The sequence below is a fragment of the Homalodisca vitripennis genome, chromosome 3, assembly GCF_021130785.1.
Source record: "Homalodisca vitripennis isolate AUS2020 chromosome 3, UT_GWSS_2.1, whole genome shotgun sequence".
Lineage (NCBI taxonomy): Eukaryota > Metazoa > Arthropoda > Insecta > Hemiptera > Cicadellidae > Homalodisca > Homalodisca vitripennis.
Window position 1 is genome coordinate 119,141,982 of NC_060209.1, and position 27,792 is coordinate 119,169,773.

General features: G+C 30.3%; 1 protein-coding gene across 1 annotated transcript in view; it reads left to right on the forward strand.

Moving 5' to 3' along the window:
* Positions 1-27,792, forward strand: part of LOC124357418 (putative neutral sphingomyelinase) — a 59,624-nt gene that overhangs the window by 27,380 nt on the left and 4,452 nt on the right. The window contains 7 exon segments of the mRNA XM_046809209.1: positions 608-791; positions 2,694-2,831; positions 2,833-2,895; positions 4,830-4,958; positions 7,924-8,041; positions 10,142-10,500; positions 26,404-26,468. Coding sequence (XP_046665165.1) covers positions 608-791; positions 2,694-2,831; positions 2,833-2,895; positions 4,830-4,958; positions 7,924-8,041; positions 10,142-10,500; positions 26,404-26,466 — 1,054 coding nt within the window. The 3' untranslated portion in view covers positions 26,467-26,468.

The following is a 27,792-nucleotide window of genomic DNA, read 5'->3' on the forward strand; positions in this document are numbered from 1 at the left end:
TTAGTTGTAATTTTATTTATTGTCTTTTTAATTTTAACTAAGCTTATTAGCTTGATTTTAACTAAGGATATTATCTAATTTTACAGATTTTTGACGTTATAATGCAACTTGTTGTCCCTTACAATAAAGATTCTTGATTCTATGTATTTAAAATATAGCTTAAATATTTTTTCAAAAGTATATTAGTTATATGTTTCCAGCATAGTGTATAAAACATTAATGTGGAATAGCTACAAAAATATTTCCTTGCATGTAAAGAAAGCCTCCAAAACTCCTTGCAGCCAAAATCACGACTGAAGCTGTATAGAACCGTTGGTAAAGAGCATTGGTTCAGGTCTCAACAGTTGTAAACAAACAGTTCTGGAGCAGTAGTATTCAATGTTAACATTTTATTGTTAGACCCAATATGTATTCATCTAAAATCATTTCTTAGCTATAGTATGTTAACCTAATTCAGAGTCACCACCATGCATAAGTCTGCAACCTCCTCAATGTCAAAGAAGTATCAGTTTTGGTCATAAGCGCATCATACTGATTTATACTCTATTGTCTAAACAAATTAATAGGTTGGGTTTTATTGTTCATGCTGTGAAAAATTTGTTATCAGTGGAGTGACAGGTTCAGGACTCAGTATTCTGTCTCGATATCCGTTTGAGTCATTCATCTTCCACCAGTGGTCAGTCAACGGTTACATCCACAAGATTTTCCATGGAGATTGGTTTGGAGGTAAAGGTGTTGGACTGTGTCGAGTAACAGTTCAAGGGCTCAACATCAATATTTACACTACTCATGTAAGTAATCAAAATAGCTCTCAAATCACTGTTTTCAATACTTACATAGTAAGCCTTTTCACTCAAATTTCTCTACTCTGGCCAAATGTTTACTTCCACATTTTTGAGTTGTCACTTCTGTTTGTAAGTGTCGATACTGTATATCATCGGTTATTTGTCAATAATGCAGCTTTATTATGTTATACAGTTACTTTAATTTATCAAATTATTTATTTGTATTATTCACATATTTTGAGTATTCTGCAATAATTCCTACAATATATTTAACTTATATTGAGAACAGGTATGCATTTTCCATTCCATGCAAAGAATACATTGGTTTGTTTATGCACTATATGTATGTTTTCAAAAAATGTTCTACATTACGCTCAGGTTTAATACCATTTGGTAAATATTAAATTATTTCTTTCTCAAATAATATGTTTCATCTTTATAAAACTGTAATCTGTGATGACTTGAAATAATTCCACATGTTTATATATATGTAAAATATATTTCACACACACATATATATATATATATATATATATATATATATATATATATATATATATATATGAGATGGGAGATATTTTGAATTTATAGCCTTAATTTTGGAAATATATATTTAGTCAATGTTTAGTCAATATACTGCCCATGAATTGTGTGTACTTTAAGATATAACTGTGTTCTCTAACTGATTCATCATATTTTAGTTCTTTATGAGTCTTTTTTGTTATTCTAAGATTCTGTTCAAATTTATTTTCTTTTTGATCCAAAAAGGCTAGGCCAAAACTGATGTGAGAATTAATAAATAAGCAAAATAAATATGCCTAAATGTTTCTAAAGTCTAATTAAAATGACATCTTGTTGGCATTTAGCTTAGGTTCCAGAGTTATTTTATTTATACTATCTATGTGCCCATCTCAACTAAAATTTTGATCTACTGTTAGAGCAAGGAAACATGCTGCTTTTCTGATCAATAACTCGTAAGCCAAACATTTGTAAATTTGTTTTGTTTTGTGTTGTTCTAAACCGTATAAAGCAAGATAGCTAATTATTAATTTTTTTTTCAATTTCTTAAAGGAGTGTTCTTGAGAGTGCACTCACTACAAAATGTTCTCGGATTTCAGGATAATTATATAATATATTTTCTCTTGAAATTCCATATTATATTATTAAATTTTGGTATCTTGAATAGCTTTATGGCCTCTAGAAGTTCTTTTATAAAGTAAAAGTTTGTGTAAGCATTTAACATTTTTTGTTAGCAACAAAATTAAAATTTGATGTTCAGTTACATGTTTATTTACAATTGGCAATACCTGTGTTATGTTAGTCAAAAATCAAATAAACCTTATATAAATACATAATGTAAAAAAATCATAGCTATAATATTTTTAGAAAACGTTTTTCTCTTTATTGTATCGTTTACACCCAATAAAAAATATACATTTTTATTTTAATATTTTACCTGGCAAATATATATATATATATATATATATATATATATATATATATATATATAAATATATATATATATATATATGAGTAAAACATAAAAACTATCATCTTCACAAAGAATGGTTTGAATTTCACTGGACAAATATAAAGCATTAATACAAATAAAAGACAAAACGTTACCTCTGACATAGCCCTGAGGGGCAGAACTTCTTTTGACCATATATTGTTGAGACATACTACCTGACTACAGTTACTATAATACAATTTATAAAGCATTAAGGGAGATAAACCATAATAATTAGCTTCATGGTTTAAGCCAAAGAATTTATTGTGACCCCTAAAATCATACCTTAAATATAATAACACTTTTCTTTATAACATGAGCAGGCCACCTGTCAATACTGGTGATCTCATCACTCAGCCTGGATAGTCTGGTCATGTAACAATAAGTGTTTGTTGTAGCTGCACGCTCAGTATAATGATGACGATGAGTATCTGGCACACCGTGTTGTGCAAGCATTTGACACAGCTCAGTTTGTGGACCTGACATCTGGAGCGGCTCATCTGTCAATATTGGCTGGTGATCTCAACACTCAGCCTGGGAGAGTTGTGTCATAGACTAGTTCAGCACACGGCTCACCTCAGAGATGCTTATGAAAAGAATGTAAGTATGTTTTACAGCAAAAGTATATCATTCATATTTTATCGAAATCACTTGTAGAAAAATTTTATTGTATAATTAGTTACTTTTTTTTAATGATCTGAAACCAATTAAACATTATGATTCCAGTACTAAATATGGTTTGTAATAGGTTTTTTAACTAGCACCAAGAGTAAAAAACAAGGTTACTTTAGGTATAGATTGAATAGTAATGATTTTTATTTTTATTTAATTGTTTTTAGAATTAGCATTTTGCTATTTATTCAGGGTCTTTATTTGGGTAATGTAGTGGAGTGAGACTACCAACTAAACAAAGTAACTAAAAACGTGAATAACAAAAAAAGGATGACAACATAACTAAAGTGATGTGCTCATACAAATAGGAAGCAAAACCTGACAACGTCTAACTGGAGAATTGAGTAAGATTGACAGGTGACATGAATGGTGGGATTGAATTGCGCACTCCGTTCTATTCTGTATGTACGTGGATGGTGACATCATGCCCCCTGCTTAACCAGTGCTGTAGTTTTCACTCTAAATCTTGTAAAGTAACATGAATTTGTGTTTTTCCTCGCTTATTCCACCATTGTGAGATTTAACTGCAGTGACACTTCTGCAACTTATATGAGTGGTTGAACCAATCTTGTTATTTACTGTTCTATCAATTTTTAACAAAAATATATTTGTAATAATTTTAGAAATTTATAAAAGGAAAAATATTACATCAAGGAAATACATCTTTATGTAAATATTATAAAACATATTTCTTATGTAATTCCAGAACCTCGAAATCAGTTAAAACTCATCAATAAAATGAAACTTGATTTTAAAAAGTCTGCCTTTAATGTTTGTACAAGTAAATTAATACTTTAACTAAACTTAGTTGTATCTGGAAGTTTGTTAACATATGACCCAAGGAAGACAGTAAAGTGTACTAGTGTAAGAATATGTTTAGTTATGGTACTGATGTTGATGCCCTTAAAAATAATGTCAATTTTTATATGTGTGAAAACAAACACATGTGGAAGATAAACCGTGATGGAACCGCTAAAAGAAATTCTGTAAGAAATACACTGCAACTACAAGTTTGCTCTACACCCACAGACATGACAACCTTTTTCAAGTGGTTTAAAGACTGTTTGGGCTTGGATCTGAAGCTGTCAAACAGAACAAACTTTAATTTTAGATTTAAAAAAATCTTAGTAGGAAAAGGTATAGAGTTTCTTTGCTCAAGAAAAGGAAAGATGTCTCTAAGACAAAAATCAACTACTCAGTCTCGAGCATACAGTTTGAGTCTTAGTGGTGTTTCGGACACTTAATTCTTTGAGATTTCTATTAGTAGGGAGCAATTTCTCTGCATTTAAACAAAAATTGATCTGAAAATAAATTTGATAACCACCTTGTAGATTTTCAGATCTTTTTGGAGATACAAGTGAGCCTCAATGTATTCAACATCTGTAAACAAGATATTTAAAATCTTATTAAATTTTTGGGTTGTTTTTCACCAAACTTGATATATTAAAAAAGAGTGATCTAATTACGGAACATGGTCACCTGAGAAAGCATCTTCACAGAGTCGGGATTCTCTGAAGGATTCGCTCTATAAAATGTGTGATATGCAAGAGAAAACTGCTGAACACCTGAGCTGTTTGATTGGCCTGCAATAGCAAGGGAGCACTACGTCATCTTTGATAATCTAGACAAAGGTGGTGAATTTCCCAAGAAGGACCTGATGTGTATCTAGAAAGCGATTTGTAGAACTGCTGAAATCGTAAATTGGTTGGCCATGTACTATACTTTGGGGGTGTGCAAAAGGCCCTTGAGGCTTAAATGCATGGCAATAGGAAGAAGAATGTGTAAAACTGCTATTTATCTGATAAATATTTACAGTCATATTATAAGTATGTGTATTACATTATTGATATATTTGTTGGTAGTCAGAGGGCTCTGACATTGGCACGTATGACTGCAGTCGCAACAGTTATGCTAACAGCAGAGAAGTTTCTAGGAATCCTAATGGGGTGCGGATAGACCACATATTCTACCGGCCTGGCTTGGGGGCTCAAGTAAGTCTGTAATTGATGTATGAATTATAATAAAAGCGTGTTACTTACTTCTATACAATTGGTTTTGTTTAACTAATATTATTTCACAAACACAATGGTTTTTTTGTGTTAAAGACTTCATTTTGTTGAACACACGAAGCAAAAGTTGGTTAGCATTATATTAAATTTATTAAGAAAGAGAACCAAGTCACTGTTTGATTACTTGTAAAATAAATACAAAAATGTAACTTTCATCCCTTTTGAGAACATTATATAATACAAAAAATGAAAAATTACTATTTTAAAGGGATTTTTGGAATTTCAGGGAAATAGCTCTATTTTATGAACTACATAGTGTATCTTATATCTTTAATTTTTATTTGTTAGATTATAAAATGTGCCTCTACAATATAGGCCTCTGACTTGAAAACGTGTGTAACTATACATTTTTAGTACATATAATGTGTATTACCAATTTAAAACATCTTATAAAATTTTCAGCCACACCTATCCATGATAAAAATGTTTTGAGACATAATTATATACAGGGTTTCCAATAAGTCCCGGGTCGGTTAAATATTTTTCAAAATATTTAAAATAGAGCTACAAAACCTTACACAAAGTTACTGGACATAAAAATCTATTTTATCATATATTCAGTGATCCGCTACTTCCTCAGGGGGGCAGGGTTTTGAAATGAGTCAAACCGAAACCCAATATCAAAATCAACAGTTACGAGAACAATATACCGTTAATTAATTGTAAACAGTTTTGGGTTAGTAAAGTTAAAATCAAAAAGCTCATCAGTGTATTTTTTACATTAACCTAAGTTGCAAACTCAAGTCATCTTTGAACGGCTGTGATTTTTGACTCAGTTATACGTTTGAAGTCGGGTTTGCGGCTCTGTACTCTATTAATAAAGACCTTTTATTTGATATGCATATCAACCTATGCTTACATTTAAGATTTTCTTCTGACTCCTAGCGGGCCGCCCCACTGAATATGTGATAAAATAGATTTTTATGTCCAGTAACTTTGTGTAAGGTTTTGCAGCTCTATTTTAAATATTTTGAAAAATATTTAACCGACCCGGGACTTTTTGGACACCCTGTATGTATTTGTGACAGGTCAAATTACGACATTTAAATATTCGCGGGGAATTAGCAGACTGTGACGTCAGTAAATCACATGTTATCGGAATTGAGATTTATTTAATTAATAATGGAGAAATATATTAAACTTTATACAGGAACAAATTTAATTAATTAAAATGAGTTAAACATAACCAAAATTCGTGTTTTACAAAAGTACTAAATAAAATTATGCAGAAAAGCCAATTGTGGGATAAAATGACTTGCGTATTGATGACATCAGAAAGCACATGTTGCAAAAAATTTAAATAAAAAAGCTATAGAAAAATAATAAAAGAAAATAGAAAGACTTAAATTGATCAATTATAGTGAACGTGATAAATTTCGACAATTATAAGAAAAGAATCAAATTATATTCAATCGTGAAGACGCTGATTTGAACGGGAGAGGGGATGAGTATTGTTTGAGCCGGTATGCATGGAGAATCCTTCTTCTCTCTCTCTGGACTTGAAGCAGCAAGGTCGTGTACTCATGTAGATCCTCCTGGTACAGTAGTGATGAAATATGAAACTGTACAATAGTGCATTGAAGTTGTAATCAGGGATGGGATGTTGTGTTAGTGAACAAATTATCAAAGCAAAGTGAGTAGAATTAGACAGTATAACATAAAATAAATTGACGTCAAAGTCATTTGCTTTGTCTTTCATTGACTATCCCATCTACAAAGAAATGTGGTAAGTAAGAAATTAAGCTTTAGCTTAAAGAATATTACTTTCAAAACTTTTTAGATTCAAAGTGATTGATAAGAACAGTGAATATTTTGTGAACTTTATTATGATATAAACAATCATATTGATCAGAACTTTCAATAGAGTAATATTAAGTTTGAACCATAATTCAACCTACTTAAAAAACCTGAGATAAATATAGACCCAGTGCTAGTGATATATAACGTGTAGCCTACTTTCACTAATACAAACTACACTTCCAACAACACCACAGACATTGAAGTTTGATCGTTATTTAAATACCGACTTGGAACAATATGAGTCAGCCAACAGGGGATTACAACACGTGTTAAAAAGCGGTTTAAAAAACTGATCGTAAGCAAGTCGCACAACCAACGAGGGGCAGCACACTTAGAAAACTGATTGTGAGCAAATTGGCACAACAAACGGGGGACGACGAACGTAGCAAAATCGCACAGCCACCGTGGGGACTGGATCGTAACATATTCATATAGAAGATGTATTTATGTAACATAAAGTATGAAACAAGCTCATTTTATAAATCACCTATTTAGTGCCTAGCAGTTGTCCTTAGACACAGCAGACTTACAATAATTTATTGATATAGAATATAAAAAGTTCAAATATAATTTTATTTACAAAATTAAGGTATTTCATTTTTTGGTTAATCTATAGATTTTTTTAAACAAAGTGTAATATTAGAACATTTTAGTGATTATCTGTATTTTAATGCCCAATCAGTTTTTTGACAGACAATGAACATACAAAATTCAATTGCAATATTATTTACAAAACCACAATGTTTCTTTACTTTGGTTACCTATCTACATTGTTTACACAAACATTTAAATCATATGATAAACGTAAACCATTGATTGAGCCATCCTTGGTACAACTATAAACTTCCAATGTCTTGGAAGTTAATTTCCCTCCAACTGTTGGAAGTGTTGTTTTACACTGAGACTCACTTGAGCTATCTGATAGGGCTCTAGACATTTAATGATATGATAAATTGTGTTATTGGTGGGATTACCCTCATACATCTGTCAAGAAATAAATATAAAAAATTTTTATTCATTTAAAAATTGCTTAATAATCTTATTATTTGTCTGTGTTGTGGATATCAATAGTAGTGAATGTTTATAGGTGGAGCTGCAGAACTATACGATGCCACTGGCTGAGCGAGTGCCTGGAGAGAGCTTCAGCTACTCTGACCATGAAGCCATTGCTGCCACTTTTAAAATAACACCTTCTATCCATCACAGTAAGACATAATCTCTATTAAAGCTATTAAATATAAGTATCTGATGGAAGCAGGACTTTTCTGGACATTGCCATTTTTTAGTGGTACAAGTAAATTCAATTACGTAACATTATGTAAACCGTAAACAGTAACATTATGTTTTGAGACCTACATACTGTGTAATTCCATTGGTTTAATATAAATCTCCAATCTTTTTGATATTTTAGGTTTCCTTGTTAGTTAATCTTTCAAAATTGACAACCATTGCATTTTGAGTGATGGTTGACTGATCGGTGTGGTCCATATCAGTATGGCTTTTCAATAAAAATGAAATGAAATATTAATTCATCAAATCTTTGCTAGATGACACAGCAGTATAAAACACTATGTTCATTTTAAAACTTTCACTGTCGATAACGTTATTTGACGTCACTCATGGAATTCTGTAGACTACCAATGACTTTTGATGGCACCGACTTTTACAGTAATATAAATGCATTTAAACGTATTTGGACTTCAGTATTGATTGTCATTCACTATTTCCATGTTTTTTAATTCATACTCTATGGATTATGATTTATGAAATGTTGTTGGCAGTTATCAATCGGGAATATCAGAAAAAAGTGGTTTGTTTATGAACTTGTCGTCACGTCGCTACAGACAAGTCAGAATTAGCTATCGTTCTGCTAATTTGTTTTCTGCATTGTTATTGTTTTGCTTGCTATCACTTTAGTTTACAATGATTGTTTTGTAAGTAAATACAATGAATCGAGACAGTATTGAAGATAATCCAGTGCTAGAAGAGTTACTCAGATTTTCAAGTGAATATTTATTCCAAGATCACACAGCTGCACTTAAGTCTATCAGTAATCCTGATTTTATTACTGATAGACTTCTTGGAGATCCAAATAATTTGTTGACATTGTTTCAACAACAAATAACTCAAATAACAAATATAAGCAAAATAATAATAAAAGCTTTTATTATGCTCTTTGATAACTAAAAATAATTAATCAGGCAAGGCTGCAAGAAGAGACACTAGCGAGTACAAATTTTGAAAATTGCCACGTACAAAGAACCATGTTTCAAAAACTTTCCACACTAAAACAATATTCAAACATAAGTGGATTTCAATTGAAAATATGTGTAGCTACAGTGACAGTAATAATAATGCTGAATACAGCAAATAATAAAGAGAAATATATTGTGTTATAGACTAGTAGTAAGTACATGTTGATGTTTTTTTTATCAGCTTTTTATTTTTTACAAAATATATGATGTTTCTTTTTATTTTAAAACAAAACTTTCTGTTTAAAAATATTTATGCATGAGCATTTGTGTAGAAAGAGGAAGAACTAAGTTAAAAAAAATGTAAGTCCCATAGTTTTCTTATAATTAGTTAAACAATTATATTTATTAAAAAAAAAAAAAACATTAATATGGACGGCAGTGTAAGAAAGTTGTCAGAAATAGCAGGCGGCAGTGAAAGTGTTAATTTTTTTTTAAGTAGTCCCTAAATGTGATAGGTTTACTTTAAGTTCACATGATGTTGTTTACCTCTGAATGAAAATGGATTTTTCCTTTTAAAATAAGATATCCTCTCATACTATAGATTTAATAAATACTATTTTATAACTCTAAAAAAGTGTAATATGTGTATGTCATAATCTTATATATATAGTACATATACTCATAAAAAATGCTCTAAGTGGGATAAACTTTTCCTATGACACCAGATCTAGGCTTAACCTATGAGTACATTAAAAAAATTAGTGGAGTAGGAGAATAAATAAAAAAAGTCAAGTATTAAAGTAAAAAAGAGACTGATATTTTTAATTAAAATGAACTAAAATCAAGAACTTTATAAATTAAAACCAAATAAACATGTTTATCAGTTATAAGACAATTTTTCATTTTGGTTTATGTGTCCTGTATTGAAAATATTGAGATACAGTAGACAGCCTTCAACTAATACTGACTAGCATATTGTGGCAATATTAAAGATTATTTGTATATAATAGAAGTAGCATTTAGCATTTGTGTATATCAGAAATTGTTATCCATATATATAGCTTGCTTCAGTAATTTCTAATTCTTTCAGTGTAATGTGTATGATTATAGATATGGCTGACCACATGTTTAGCAAGCCAGAGGAGATGATGACGTGTCTGTGCGAAGGCACAGGTGTCATCAGTGAGGCCGTCAAGCAGCTTTACTGGTCTCGGGTGCACTACTGGAGCATGATTAGTACAATCATCTTCGGTCTTGCGTGCCTCTGCCTTTTCTCTGACATTCCCGAAACATACTCTCGTGCATTCCAACTGTCTCTGGTAATCCTCACTGCTGTCATCATCTTCGCTTTCATCATGGCTACGGTGTGGAACAAGATTGAGCAGAACGCTCTCCGCAGCACTATGATGGCTATGCAGTTCATGGCTACTAGGGTCAACGGTTCCTCTCCAGAGACTAACTCTAGCATTGTAAGTGGTGTTCTCATCTAATAACTAATCATTCCTTCATTGTCAACTACCTATTCTATTCTGATACATTAGATATGTTACCAACACACTGTTGGGAATTTTGAAATTGAATTTATTGTTAGTCTCACATAATAGTTGTATGGTTGTGGATTTTAAGCCAAGAGTGTGTTAGTCAAGTGTGGAATAATTACCTTAGTTTTTAATAGTTTAACTATCTAAAAACTCATATTTCCAAAAAAAACAAGTTTCTTACTTTACAGAAACACAATAAACCACTTAAAAAGATATCTTTGAAAATATAGCAACAATGATACACCAAATATGGGTAAGCTACTGGCTAACGTATCAGAATGAAACTGGTCTAAATTGAATAATTCTCTTCTAAACTACATTATTTCTGTCTCCTACAAAATAATCTTAAAGTTTTGGTTATTTTATGTATATTTAGGAGTGGGGAATAAAAAAGAATTAATGTGTAGGACTATTGAATCATACACCATTTGCATTCATAAATTATGATAATATATTGTCACAGTGACTCTTAATTTGTTTTTGGAAATTGTAAAGCTACTCTATTTTTTATAGCTCTTTATAGTACATAATTCGTGTTAATTTTGAATTATAATTATTGTGTTTTGTGTATTTATCTTATTCATCAACAGCTGCTGGCAAAAAGAAAAATCCAGAAACTAACATACACAGTTGTAAGTAAATTTATAAATGACCATGGACAGATACGATGTGTTCTTTATAGTAACAAAAACTTACTAAAATCCCTAAATGATTTTAATAGATTTATAACAATACATTTTATATCAAAATTTTCTGAATGCCAAATGCTATTTTTATTAACAGTTCTAAGATAAAATAAATTAACATTTTCATGACAATATGTACCTCATTGGGTACATGTGACCTTTCATAATTTATGTTGCATTCCGGATTGGGCAACATGAGGTAGGCATTATTATAAGTGGCTTTATAAATCCACATGTCTTTTTGGTTTGTGAAATATGAGCCTGTGTTTATAGAAACGCCTCATATTATCATGTACCCAGTTGATCTTAGTGACTGAAATTTTGAGGTAATTAAAAAAACATTATACAGGGTATAATTAGATTACCTTTGGACATTACCTGTATCGGTCAAGAGAATTGAAATAAAATTCTTGTTCCAACTGTAACACCACATTTTGACCTCAAGAAATTCAGAAATTACTTTTCAAGGCACATGCATCAAAATGATACTTTAGGGAATATGGACTGGTTTTTAAATATAAACATAGGTTGCCTTACATGTTATTTTAGAGGTCTCAGAAGTCTACTATTTTAACACAATCTCTCTATTTAAATCAATTTTAAAATTATGGTTAATTGTGTCTATGCTATCTACCAATATGTAAAAAATGTTGATAACATTTATTTTTTTTTTTGTAATTCCTTCATATTCTATAGAGAAACAATTTTTTAGAACTCCTTATTACATCTTTCTTCAAATTATATAAAATGGGGTACCATTCTTCCCATTTAGCAAATTAGAAACATTTTTGAACGACAAAATAAAAAACTTCTTGAACCTAGGAAAATAAACAACTTCTTGAACACTAGGGCAATAAAAAACTTTTGAAGTAAACATTTTCAAATAGCAATCTATGCTATGTTACACATCAAATTATAGGTTAATAAGAAACAAAATGTTTTGTATTTCAAGTTTTGCCATATATTTAACTGTTCCAAAATGGTGAATGAAAAATATATTTTTAACAATTATTTCTTGTAATTACTTGGTATTTACAAATTCATTTTTTAAAGTTATAAAATAAGTTTGTCTACTTTACCAAAGCATTAGGTAAATACTTTATAACAGTTGGAGAAACGCTTAAAGCTGTTGAAAATGTCCATCTTCATCTTCAATAAAACATTCTACTCGGACAAGAAAATATTTAAGTGACTCTACTGTAAGTAGACTCTGGATTTCAACTTTTGAAATACACAGTATCTCTTCTCTTTTCCTCCTCATCATGTCTTCTCTATTCATTTTTCTTGGAGGATAAATAATGCTCTTAATCTATCTTCACAGGTCATATATGTATATATATATATGTATATATATATATATATATATATATATATATATATATATATATATATATATATATGGTTGTCAAGTCTGGTAGCTGACTGGAGACAGTTATAGCACCATTCCTGTCTGTCCATTTTCCTGAAAACTAGCATAGCACTTGTCTAGCATAGCACAAAAAATTAGTGAGTGGTGTGGAGGTCATTGTGTTATAGCCACAGTTTATATTTGCTTACATGGGAAAAATAATGATCAAATGGTTGATGAGAAATTTATTGTACATGTTGGTTTCAGAAAGCCTTTGAAAAGTGGGGACTAACAATCTTTATACCAATTATGCCATTTGTTCAGTATCCTTTACCTCTGGTTGTCTATTACTTCATACATCAAAGTGGATTCTCAAAGGACCAACATAACATATTATTACGGTTTACTTCAGCATAGCTATGAATAGTTGTCTCACCAGATCTCATACTTGATAAAAATCATGATCTTCCATTATTTTCTGTAGGGCCCATACACCAAAGTTAATGTGATGTTATCTTTAGAAGGCTCTTGATGTAAGGATATTCTGTACGGGTGCATCTTTGCATTGATAACTGTTATGTGGCCAATGGCAGAATCAGCTGCTAGTCTCTAGATGAATGTAGTGGGTTTGCTCAATAACAGCTAAAACCTTGGCAGCTCCCTTATCTACAACTGCACTAATAATGGTTGTGATCAGGCTGAACATTCTTAGCCTCTTGAACATGATATGGAGGTCTTTAAAACACCTTGCATGAATAATGTTCTTTTAGGAAAGTTTTCTGCACACAATGTGGTGGATGCAATACAGTTTTGTAACAATGTCACACTTCGACTTCTTTGTTAATATTGATGTTACAATTCATTAAATCAGTGTGACCCATAATTTCATATCAGATATATTTTGTTGACAAAAATATTTTATAGAAAACTGTGAAAACTTCATTTGGAAACTGTTAAAGAAATATGGAACTTCTGGAATATCTTTATTTTCATTTGTGTTCAATTTGATGTATAACACCATGTGCTATATGAAAATTTTGACTCTTGTTTTTTTTATTGTTATAACATTAAAACCATTTTACATTTAAAAAATGGGAAGAAAAGTGCCTTACGTTATAATTTTGAGAAAGGGATGTCATTATGAGTTCTGGAAAAAATGTTGTTTCTCTACAATGTACTTAGGAGTTCTCTAAAATAAAATAAGGTGTAAAAACAATTATTTTACGTTTTTGTACAACCTGTAAATATGGTTAAATGTATATAAACAAAATTGTGTTAAATAATTAGGGTTCAAAGACCTTTAAAATTAGTTTACATAGTCAAAGAGACAACATATGTTTACATTTTAAAATTTTCCAAAACAGACCTTCATACTCCCAAAAGCATCATTTTGAGCCATGTAACAGATTTAAACTTCATCTGTATAGTGTACAAAATATTTCATCATCTGTGTGTGAAATGTTTCGGATAAAATACTATCACAAGGCCTCTTTTGTTTCTTTCTTAGTATACCTGGATTTTTTCTAATGTTACAGATTAACAAGATTATGACAGTTTTTAATCCAAAATAAAATACATTGATACCATAATATTATATAGAAAATAATTACTGGAGAAATTGGTCACTGTGACAATTATTTATATTACTTTCCTATTTCTATGTGAATTTAATATGGAGTGGATCATTGTGTGGGGTGTACTCTGAGATTTAATATGGCTTAAATCTGGTAAAAACATCAGTTTTCATTGTGTAAAGAATGCTCAGTGCATAAAACGTTCATGTCAACAACATGACGTTAAACTGTTTTCTGGCAAAAAGCTCTAAAAACCTATTTCAAAGTGGATCATGACCAATCTCTTATTTTGGTATATTTTAAATTATTAGACGAGTTAATTATTTTAAATATTTTAACTTGGCTATGTGTCCATAATAGTGTTATATTCTAAGGTTGAGGGCTTGATTTCTTCTTATTGTGTAATCCTTTTGCTTCTGTCATATTGAGTGTGTTTTTGGTGTGGGTTTTAACATTTTTTTATTTATACATTTAGAATTAGACCATTTAAATGCCAAAGAAAACAATGTATGATTTTCATTATTATTTATTTAAATATAATTTATTGAATTATTTAATTTGTTACGTTTGTGTATTTTATACAAATAATATTTTGCATGAACTAATTGTTATTGTCAGGGTTAACCTTTTATTATTTGTCAGACTTTTACATAGACAGTATGGTTTTACTTATCACAAGTAAAGAAAAATGCCTCATACTACCAACTTATTCAGAAATTTTATTATTTTTTGATTTGAGTTTTACAGTTTAGTATTTTTTAAGGCAATGTTTCTTTCTGATGAGAAGTTGGTAAATCTGTAAACATGAATCTAACAAATTCTAAATATATAAACATATTAACCACTCATTTTTTGTGATTTGAATGTTCATCATTTCCATAACTTTTCTTATATTTGAATACTGTTCACATCAGAATGGCATATTGAAGCCTGGAAAATGATCTTTAAATAAACTAATTACCCTTTTAGATTTTTTAATTGAGTCACTTTGTAGATTGTACATTTTTGGCAAAACATTCCTTTTTTGTATAATATTCTTGTATCTATACATGAAAGTGTAAACAAATATTGGCTTCAATGTATACGCCAATTCCACATTTATAACGTTGTAAGTAGCCACATAATACAAATAATTATAGCATATAATCTTATGAATTATTAATAATTTTGAATTGATATAAATGAATAATGATTGAAATTTTGTTTCCAATAATATCAATGCTATAATCACAATCATAATAGTTCTTCATTCATTTTTCATTTGAACGAATTTAAGGTGGTCTTATTTATAGAAATGTACCATTGTGAAGCAGAATTGTGTCATGGAAAGCATATAACAGTCATATCATATAACCCTTTTAGTACCACTGAAAAATCACTGATCTATCAAGAGTACCAGATAAGATCATGCTGGTTATACATAAACTTTTCGTAAATTTTCAGAGTTTTAGAGAAAACAATCACAACTAAAAACACAAAAGGTTTACATATACATTGATAGTGTTTTATTGTGTTACTAATGAATTTGTCTTTACATATCTGTGTTATATTTTTCTTACATTTAAATCCTATACATCAAAATTAGTTAAAAAATTGCCTTTTTATGTTGAAAAATACCATTTTTTAATTTTGAGTTGATTTACGTCATAGAAAACGAAAGTATACTACTAAAAAAACTAGATAAAAATGTTGAGTATTTAGTTTCTAATAATGTGCAAAACTTTATACATTAACATGAAAAAGGTTTTTTCATTACTTTTCTGTTGTTATTGGACAATTTTGATTACTATAAAATATACTGTTATCTATGATATTCATCCCTCTAAACTGAACTTCTACAATAATTGTTTTGTCTTTTACAAAGCTGTACAGCGACATGGATATTACTTAGTGTGTTTTCACACATACCGGTAAAGCCAGAGTCGGTTCCGGTACTGGGAGCAATGTTATTAGTTCACACTAAATTTGTGGATCTTGTTTTTGAACAAACAGTGACAAATACAAGGGTAAAGTTCTTAAGCACGTCTGGAAGAAAATATTCATGTACTTGGTAGAAGACTTGGAGACATTGGATAAGAAGGAGCAAGAAAGTACAGATTATAAACAAATAAAACAAAGGACACATTTTCACTTCACACATACTGTTACTGAACTATTCAGAGAGTAGAATTGTCTCTGGTTTTGCCAGTGTGTGAGGAAACTACATTATTCCGGTGATGGAACTGGCGCTGATATTTTGATTATGTGTGATATTTTACATATACGTTAAAAAAACAAGTAAACATACAAAAGTTATTTTGTCAGTAATCTGTGACAGCAATTATATCTTGATTGGAGAGGCACAAGCTCTAATTAAGGAACACAAGGTACTAATTGTGGTATAGATACAGTACATACATATAGCTTGGTAGCCTGGATGGTAGCATACTAGCTTGCCATTATATAGAACTTATCCCACAGCTGCCTATGTGCACACAGACTGGAGCCTTGTATATTACCTGGAACACTGGAAGAATTGGTATCTCGAATGTTATATAGTTCTAAGAGAGGTGGGGAGCACTAGCCCATGCGCAGTAATAAATGTTAACCATATCCTCTTAAGCAGAAGGTGTGTGCCGTTGGCATTGGTGCTCTTAACTGTTGTTCAAAATGTTTATTGAAAAATTAATTTAATTTGTTTATAGTCCAGGAGCTGAGTTGCATTGTATAAGCACAAATATGGTTTCTCTTGTAATCGATAGAGAAATTTTCCCTAAGAAAGAAGTCGCTAAATTAATGTCAGCCAGCCATATAAAAAACATTTAAGTGGTGAATGTAAATCTCTTTATCTTGTTTTCTGACAGCGATATAACTATTATTGATGGGTCTGACGATAGTTTTTCAGTGTATGAAAAATATAATCTGAGAAGAAATTATTTTTCCATATTTTTAACCCTTTTGATACCCTACCATTTTAATCTCTACCTAGTAGCGTGGCAGATGATCGACTTCTTTCCTAGGAAAAATTTCTATCAATTTCAGGAACAACAAGGTTATGTGGTTATATAGTACACATTGGTTCTCAGTCACTAGGCTATTATCGTGGAGTAGCCAGTTTGGTGGATCGAGCACATCCAAATCATCACATTCACCACTTTAGTGACCAAACAGTGGGACACAATTGGAAACAAATTAGGTGTATAACGTAAAGTTACTGTAAAATAAAGAGAGGGGCAGAAGTCCTGACAAAAAAGCATTGAGATAGTGTTTTATTTAATTAAATGTTTAGAATTAAGGTGTTATTAAGAATTTAAATGTTTTTTAAACGGAGACTTTTAAAGAGAGGTCTAAGTTATTGTTCTGTAGCATTTTGTAAATATTTACAATTTGTTTTCCAAAACCACCTATGTCAATCGTTATAAATCTGTAGTTGCTGTCACCCACTTCTTGTAAAAGTACTGAATATTTGTGTTTATAATTGTAAAACTTAGTCCCTGAGTCTGCATGTAGAATAATTTTTTAATATTTTCCATTGATATATCCTAATATACTCAGGTTAGTTCTGTATCTTGTAAAAATGTTTGCTATGTTAACAAAGTCTGTTTATGTGGGAACTAGCATCTACCGCAAAGGTTGAAATACATTCCATAATGCTTCTAAAGTTTCCTTAACAGTCTTTCCCACTGTTTGTGCTCCCATCCTATATGATGAAGACAAATATTTAAAACGATTATGCTGTAGCTAAAGAACGCAATGTTAGTGCAAATCTCTCTTCGTGCACTATTGGGTTAGTGTGAACATTACACTAAGATTATGTGTTGGCTCTACCAGTCTTTAATGTACTCCAAAGTTTCTATGTTCATCCTTAATATTGAAAGAATCTTCCTGGATTTTCGTTTGGTACAGTTTATGAAATTCACCATATTCCTGCCTTTCAGTGTAAACTGAATGCATAAAAAATCACATTGACTTGAGTCACATAACAAAAAGAATTTGGCAGCTGTATTTTGAAAGAAAACAACTTATCTTCATCACTTTTTCCTTTTATATTGAAAATCAACAAGTGACTAAAACAGTAGCTATGTGTCCGTACCACACCAGGCTAGCTTGCAAGTACAAGTATGCAAGGTTAGCTTGTTTGAAAGTATGCGACAATCTCTGCTCAAGTGTGTATGTATGTACCCTTAGGCACAAGCTACATTAGCATTTGTGCAAAATCAATGTTTATCTTGAGTATGTTGTAAGATATTTTTAGACGTTTTGAAAATTTTTTAAACTTTTAAGATGGTGACTATTTAATGTATGGAATGGCCATTTAAATTAGTTATATCTCATTTACTGGGTATTGCAGACCAAAACGGAAAAGAGTTTTAGAATTCTTAACACTTTAGCACAATTTTTGTATTTACATAATTTTTTAGATCTTGAGACAGTAGCCATTCAAAGGTTTGAGAAGTGTACAATTGCAATTGTAATATAATTAACATAATATAATTACATAATTAAAATACAATTTCTAATTGATTACATTCTGTCTAAAATGTTTATAGTAATTTTACTAGTTTTTTCCTTTATCTTTTTAAGTCTTTTTTCCTATTCCTTAAAAATTGTTCTCTGAGCACTATATTTGTATAAATTTTGCTATTTATATTTATTTTTGAATTGCTAACTATGTATTACAATTAAGTATTTAGTGAACATAACTTAACAGAGTATATATTTTTTTAGATAAATACTTACAGTAATTACAAATATGCTGTAATTCATATAAAAAATATTGTTTATTCTTTAGTTAAAGTTACTATTTAATCTTACAATTTAAACATTGTGTTTAGAATATACGCTAGCTTATGCTTTAATATTGAGCATCTCTTAGTATTAGCAGGTGTTGTGTTGATTTTTAAATAATATATTGTGGAAAGGCTGTGAAGAGATGAGTGTTTAAATTAAATACATTGCTAGAACGTTGTAAAAATCAAATTCTTCGTATTCATGAATGAGCAGAATACTAATAACAATATGAAAACTCCTAACACCAATAAAATAAATGTAATTTTGATCTTACCATATTAGAAACGCTTCAATTAATTTTATATCATATTCAAATGGATCCTATAGAGTTAGTTCCTAATATGCTCAACACTCAATAATTGCATGTTACTGTAGATTAGTGATCATAAAAATATTGTTAGAATAATTATATATTTATAAGAAGAGTATTTTTTCCTTCTACCGGGGCTGGACCCCAAAGAATGTAGGACCATTATTTTCCTTCCACAGTGTAAAATCTTTAGCGGTTACTTTGAAGGAAACGAATAATATCACTACATGTAGTAATAAAGGTGCTTGGCAGTAAAACTTAAGGAGTAATGTAAGAAAGAAAGGTACAAAACACAATAACACATTTAATTCGATTAAATTATAAAACTTACCTTAGGCTACCAACCATTTTTGTATCCGAGTATTTTGTGGCTCAATAAACAATCTCCAATATTGTAGAGTCCTTGGTTCTACTTGGTGTAGTATGATTGTTTAAAATATGTACTGTAGTTCTGAAGTATGATACAATCACTGACAACTTTGTAACGTTTATTGTGAGAACATAAGTGACGGAGCATTGTGGCAGGGGTGCATTATGTTAATGACAAACAAGAACCGAAATGACTGACAGAGCATCATGAGGGATGGACTGGTGTCAAAAATGAATGAGACAGTTTGTGGAAACCACTATTTCTGTTGACTTTCTGAAAATTTCAAGGAGTGCTGTATGAGATTTTGATATCAAATCTTGGCTTTAGCAAAAAAAAAAAAAAATTAACTGAGCAGTTAACACTTGTATAATTTTTAGTGACATTGCATATTTTAAATAATTACATTACACTAAGAAGCTCTGGATGATGGCACATACACTCGGACACTAAGATAATACCTTAGCAGTGGTAGTGTGGCCTCTAACTGCACCACAGCAAAATGTACTTTCAGAATCAAAACACTGGTTTTGTAAATCAAGTAGTATATTTATCTCAGATAATTTTGTTTTCAAGACAATAATAAATGCTATAATCTAGTTTACGAGTTATTAAAACTATTTTAAAGAAATATTGTTGTTACTAACTCACTATGCTATAACAGTTTCTCAAAATTAAATATCTCTGGGACCAAATGCCCCTATTAATACATCTGCTGCCATATGAATTTTTTATCTTGCTTGATAAAATGTTGGTCAAGTTGCAATAACAAAAACCTCCAGATAATGAAGTGTGAAGGTACTCAGCCTCCTCTAGGTGCCTCCATATCTTCTAGTTTTGAGATAGAAATTATAGCCACTAAAAGTGTTGTTTGCTATATTGAGAAAAGTGTGTAGAAGTAGTGACAGAGGAGCATTTTTTACCTTTCTTATAACCTCTAAGTGTGTGAAAATTGTTTTTGTAGGCTTTTTACTACTCTTTTGATATGTGATAATCAATTATACAAAATACATAAAAAGCTGTATATAATTGTAAGATATTTCATATAATCTGTAGAAAGTACTATTTTGATTCATGTTAATAGTGTTAAATATATATTATGCTAACTGTTCAATCAAAAAATAATGCTCTGCTTAATTGACAATGTAATTCATTCATTATAAGAACATATATACCACGAATAAAATAATCAATTCTTCAATGTTATATTAAATACTGATAAATAACCTTAATGGATTAAACAATTTATTGCATTAAAAGAGTAAACAAGTATAGAATACATTTTGCCTAAAAGTATATATTAAATTATAAACAAAATTTAATATTAATGCAACCAAACAACATAAATCATTGTTGTAAACATAAGATAGACATGTTAATTTAGACATGGATATGCTAATATTCATAGATGTAAAAACCTTTTTAATTGTGATTAATGAAACTTTGTTACCATACTTATTTATAGAGAACTAGTAGTGACTTGTGCTTTTGCTTATTTTCTGTAAAAAATAGTCATTTATGTTATGACAGTAATTAAATACATGTAATTTATGAAACTAAAGGTACCTTATTTGGACACCTTTTCCTAAAAGCCCCAGTATATTGCTGGTCCAATTTGAAAAATACATGATGAAAATTTCAATGACTTCAAAATCAAATTTGGATTTAATGTGAAAACCAAATTGATACTTATTATTATGCCCAAATATGGTAAAAACTTTCTGTTTTTAACTATTACTAATTATGGCAAGCCACTCTCAGTTGATGTGATGGTACTATCAGATAATTCTGAAAAGTTTAAGTGACAGATCCTCTTGATCAATTAGTTAATAAGATAGCAGTTATAACTGAGTGACTTGCTCCAAATAAAGCTGTTAGTGTGTTCCATCACGTACGTTACAAATGTTGTGGTTGATTTATTCCTTATGATATTCTCTTTAATTTAATATAGGTACAACATGTATATAAACCTTTTTAATTTTGGTTTACTGTTGGAACTAAAACTAAAGTTTATAAGAAATGTATATTTCTAATTTATTGACTAAGAGGGCAATGTTTTAGATTTATAATTAATTCATCTGTTGTTTTGTTATCTGGTCTACTTTTATTTGGCTATATCAATACCAAAATTCAGTCCAATATCCGAATTTCGACAAAAATAATTTATCTATGCAGAAAAATAAAAAATATTTGTTGGCATCAGTTGATGTCGAGAGAGATTATTTATGTCTCTTACATAACCGTGTATAAATTACTTGAAAGTATTATTATACTCAGGCACCTACAATGGTTAATAAATAGTTCATAGGTACTATAATTTATTAAAAATCAATTTCCTAACAGATAGGATGTTGTCTTATATAGATATAGTAAAACATTCCAACAGATTGGATATCAGTTGTCTAAAGGTTATTACTGAGTAATGAGTGTTTAGGACATTTTCAACTGCCCACGCTCAAAACATCAGAAACAATTTTCTATAAAACATGCACAAGAACTGTAAATTTTGAATGGTTATAGTAATCAGGATCTTAAATAATAATGTATTAAATTATTTTAAATACTATAAAATATCTATCAGCAGGATTTTTTGTGTCTATAAATTCAAAAATTGCCCTAAAAACCAGTCATTTGATTATTATTTTTTACATTTGTGAAATAATTATGACATGTAGATTAGATAAATATCAGTACCTTTCTTCTTGTATGAAGCATCTCAACGCTTTATCACAAGACTTATTACAAAATCTGGGCCTGATATAATGGTTAGAAGTGCCTTATTGTTGGCACAATAAATAACTTCTGTTCTTCACCTCCAGTATTGGGTATCAGTTTTAAAACAATTATTTTAGTAAATGTAACTCATCAATTTTTTTTTAATGTTGTCTGAAACAGCTGTATAAGAGATTTTATAAAAAGTGGGTGAGTTCTTTTGTTATTTCAATGAAATCAGAATGAAAGTACTGAAAAGTTAGTAACTTGTGGGACATCCATTAAAATGTAAATACCGTAACTATGTTACCTCACAAATAAGAATACTGAAATAAGTTCCATTCACCATTCATTTAGTGCAGTGTCTGAAATCTAGCATCGATGGAGATTGACTCCTGAATCTGAAGTACATGTCTGCCTGAAGAGATCCATAAAAAAATGGTGACAAAGACGTTCAAAACGATTAAGCGCACAATTAATGAGAATGAGAAGACTTCATGTAGACTACACTGGATAGTTGCTGGGTAACCAGACTGTGCTCTTTTATAGTCTGTGTCACTGATGTTGAAACAATGTAAATAGTTTGTTTTGAACGTCTTTGTCACTAACATTTTATGAATTTCTTCAGACAGATGTGGACTCCAGATTCCAAGAGTCTATCTATACCAGTATATCTGATTACAGACACTGCACTAAGCAGAAGGTGAATGGAGCTTTTAACTCAATATTCACATTGAATCAATACTTCACACCAAAGCTACTATATAAATATACAGTAAAGATAAAGTTTATTTGCAAATTTTGACAAAATTGTATTTGCATGAAGTTTTTTATTTCTTCACAAACCTTTGTGGAAACCCTTACACTTTTGCATAAAAGCTTTGTGTAGGTGTAAGATCTTCTGTGTGCCTATCTTTGCCTGTACTATTTGTGTGTAAGTGTACTAGAGAAATAGTTGATCAGAAAATAAAAGCATGTGGTTTTATTACATGGAAACAAAATGTTTTATTAAATTTAATAATATAAAACATGATCATATTTATTTTAAAATTGTATTGAACTGTTATTATAAATGCTGTATTTTTTAATAAAAAACAAATTGATTATACAAATTTCATAATGAGACACAAGTTTATAATTACTTTTGTTGTTCTCATCCGTTGCTGCAAGTGACTGTTGATGTAAAATTACTATTTCTTGGATTTACAAATATAGTACACTAAAAGTTGTAAAACTCCTTAATTTTTTGGTAGAACACCATTATTTATTATTCAGAGAGTTGTGTCAAACTTAATGTTCCAGTTCTCACAAACAGTTTGGTCAGAAAATCTGAAATAAACAATTCATTCAGGTTTTCTTGTAAATGAATGACCATCTTACCATTACTATCTTCGTAACAGATTCTAGTACCTATTTATATAATTATTTAATGTCATTTGCTAGTTTTACATGTTCCCTTCATTAAACATCTTTATAAAACTTGTTTTATAACTACGTAAAACCAAATAATATTCTTCTTGAAATCTTGTATTGCATATTCCATGTTTGACAGTTAATTACTAGGCACACTAGATTCAGTATTCATTTGAATATAGACTGAGGTAGGAAAGGTAGCTGGCTGTTGCAATAGCTGGAAACTGAGAAAACCAGTATTATAATATTAATGTTATTATTTTCTTTTTTCTGAGCAACCCTTGTTTAATATAACATTACATTAGTGTAAAATATGTTATGTGTATGATCTGAAATCATGGGGATGAAATATTTAAATTGATTTGAAGAAAAGAAATGTAAGTACCAGTTTAACAAGATTTTTGATGCCATTTGGCACAGACATGTTTTAATTTTCTTTTAACTGCCAACATGCAGCTTCAGAGACAGGCGTCAACTATTACACTTTTATTGGAAAACAACCATGATTTTGGCTTTAAAAGAACCTTCAACTGAAGGCCTAAAATTATGAGAATATTTGTTGAATTAATGTTAGGTTTATTTACAAAAATTTTCCATATTTAAAATAATATTTGTAATCTTAATTATGGTTCAAAATTTGTTTTATTTGGAAATTAAGAACCATTTAATTATTTATAATTAATTTAATTTAAAGTTACAGACAAGATACATTATATTTGCATGTAACATATTACATGTGTTCAAATAACCAAACGTAAACATAATGTTTATAATTAATTGCAATTGATTAAAATTTAGCTCCAAATTTTAAATACAATATTGCATCTGCTTCATGACGGTATTTTCCCTGAGCAACTCAAGATTTCACGAGTATGTCCAATTTTTAAAAGGGGTCCTAAGGACCAACCTCAAAGCTACCGCCCAATTTCTGTAATTCCTGTATTGGGTAAGCTAATTGAATCATTGGTTTGTAAGCAAATTACTACTTTCTGGGAAAGTAATAACCTTCTGGAACCTTCACAATTTGGGTTTAGAAAGGATAAATCAACTTTTAATGCTCTAGATCAATTAGTTAGACAAATTCACTCAGCTTTCGAGAGCAAGGGCTTTGCTCGGGCTACTTTTTGTGACTTGAGCAGGGCCTTTGATTGTGTTGATAGTAAAATTCTTATATCTAAACTAAAACATTACGGATTTTCTGGGCCTAATCTAAATTTTTTTGAATCATATATTAACAATCGCAAGCAACTGGTCTTTAATAATGGTAAGTGGTCTAAAGAAGCCCTCGTGGAGTGGGGAGTTCCACAGGGCTCCGTCCTAGGTCCCCCACTCTTTTTAATCTATATAAATGATTTACCATTATCTCTTAACTCGAAAACCATATTATATGCAGATGATACTACACTTTTTAATGTCAGTCAAAGTGTACATGATCTGGAGCTGTTGGCAAATGATACATTAAAAAATGCATCAAACTGGTTTCATGCTAATGGGTTTTTGCTAAATAAAGACAAAACAACAAAAATGTTGTTTACTCTTAGGCATATTGCTGGGTCATTGGACGAAAGCTATTCAGACTCAGTTAAATTCTTGGGTATCAACCTTGATAGAAATTTGACATGGGCAACACATATTGATTATCTAAATAAAAGACTCTCACGAGTCATTTATCTTCTGAGTAGACTGAATGATATTGTACCACTAAATTCTATAAGAGCCGCATACTTTGCCTTTTTCCAATCTGTTTTTAGATATGGATTAGTCCTATATGGTAATTGCACCAGAATTTCCGAAATACTAGTATTACAAAAAAAGGCAATTAGGGCTCTAAAAAAGTGTGATACCAGAGAGCATTGCAAACCCCATTTCATAAATTTTCGTTTTCAGACGGTTCTAAATCTGTATATATATGACTCGGTGGTTTACATCCATAAAAATCCAAATTTGTTAAATTTTAAACATAAAATTCATGACCACAACACGCGTAATCGAAACAATGCTGAAATTGGACATTTTCGATTAAGCAAAACCCTCACCAGTCATGTTGTAGTATCTTTGAAAATTTATAACTTTCTGGAGAAAAAATATTGCTCATATCCCTTTGATATCTTTAAGAATAAGTTATATTCCTGGTTGTTGGAGAATCCGTTTTACAGTCTAGATGAATTCTTCAACACCAAAAGTATTGATTTTTTAATGTGTTTGTTACTGTTACTGACAATTTGTACTGTCATTTTTGTGATTTTTTATTTATTTTATTTAATTTACTTGTAAGACTTTATTGACTATTGTATTGACTTGGTTAACAATAAGCAATATACTATGACTTTGTCAATGATGTAATACATTTTCATGACAAATAAAATTATTATAATTATAATAATATAATAATTATAATAATATATTTATAATTATAATTAACAGTTAGTACAATTATTAACACAAAATGAAAATAATAAAGATCCAATAAAATCTCTTAGTACTATAATAAATGTCATGATTCTTACTCTAAAAGGTGCTGTTTTTCTATTATATATCCATCCTTTCATGCCATGTGACTTTACAAATATCTTGTATTTATTAGTACTTTATTTTTCATTCATTACTCTTATTATGTTTCAACAAAGTATATAAAATTGCTCTTTTGTCAGCTATCGACTGAGATCCAAGAAGAAGGGACACGCCAACGCTTGCCATTTACATTGAAAAATTGAAGGTAATTATTTATATAATTTTCCTGTATCCAATATTACAAAAATGTTTGTGGTATGTTTAAAACTTAATTTCATTCATCTTTAAGTGTGTTGATGGACATTAGTATGTAGAAACTAAAATAATTTAATGGCAATCTTATAACAGCCTCCTCTCCCCCCCCCCCAATCATTAAATTTCCAAGCATATTTCATATTATCATATACTTACCACTAGGTACTAGGTATCAATATTTCTGCTATAAATTAAAAATTATGTAAACATCAGTGGATGAGCTCCAAGAGGCTGAAAGTCCTGATAAGTCAAATGCCTCTAGAACCTCAAAATCCCAAAGGGCAAGTATCAGAAGCTCTCATAGACTGAAAGTCTCTTCTAAAGAGAAAAAGCATCAAGAGGCTGTGAGCATTCTTAGGCCATGGTTCTCTGGGGACTGTATTTGACGCCAGGACTCTTAGAGATTCTAGAAGCTGGAATCTCACAGTGACCAGGAGTTCACTTTAGCCGAGATATCCCAGAAGCCTGTAAAGGTTCACTTTACAGAGATACATGACAACTATTGAAGACAATTAGGTCCAAAAAGCGCAAATGGCCTCTAGAAGTTGGTAGCTCATAGAGGACGGATTCAGTCAGAGTTGAGCAACTTCTACAAGCTGGAATCTTCTGGATTTCAGGAGCATTCAGTGGATGGAAATTTCAGTGGATGAGAGCTCTTAGAAAGAGGTAGAAGCTGAAGATTCCATAAGGCAAAGAGTTCCATGAGGCATAGAGGTCAGAACCTCGAAGAGCATAGAATTTTCCAGAAACTATGAGTTTTTAGAGACCATCATTTGCCACGGACTGCAAATTAGAGGATGAAGGCTTAAAGAGGTCTGTTCAAACCAGTTACAGATAGTCTTGGCCAGTTTTCTTAGATATAAAGATTAGGTTAGGTTATTCCGAGAGGTGATGCTTATTATTCACTACTGTACATCCAGAGACCAAAGGCTTTCATGAGCTAGATAGTTCAGTACCCAGCAGTGTTCACAACCATTATCGTGATATAATGAGTGGTATGAACATTATAATCATATGCATAAAAGCAAATGTTTTTTCAATAAAAAAAATACAACATATTATACCCCTTTAAAAATTTTTAACTGCTAATAGTCTTTTTTGTGAAATTTGACACATGTTTAAAAACAACATACTATTTTGAAATCTTATCATTAAGTTAGATACTAATAAGACTAAATAATTGTAGAAAACTACAGTGCTATAACTTATGTTCTAGTTATAAATATATTTCAAAAACAGACATTAAACAAAGCAAGATACCCATCATTGCAAAA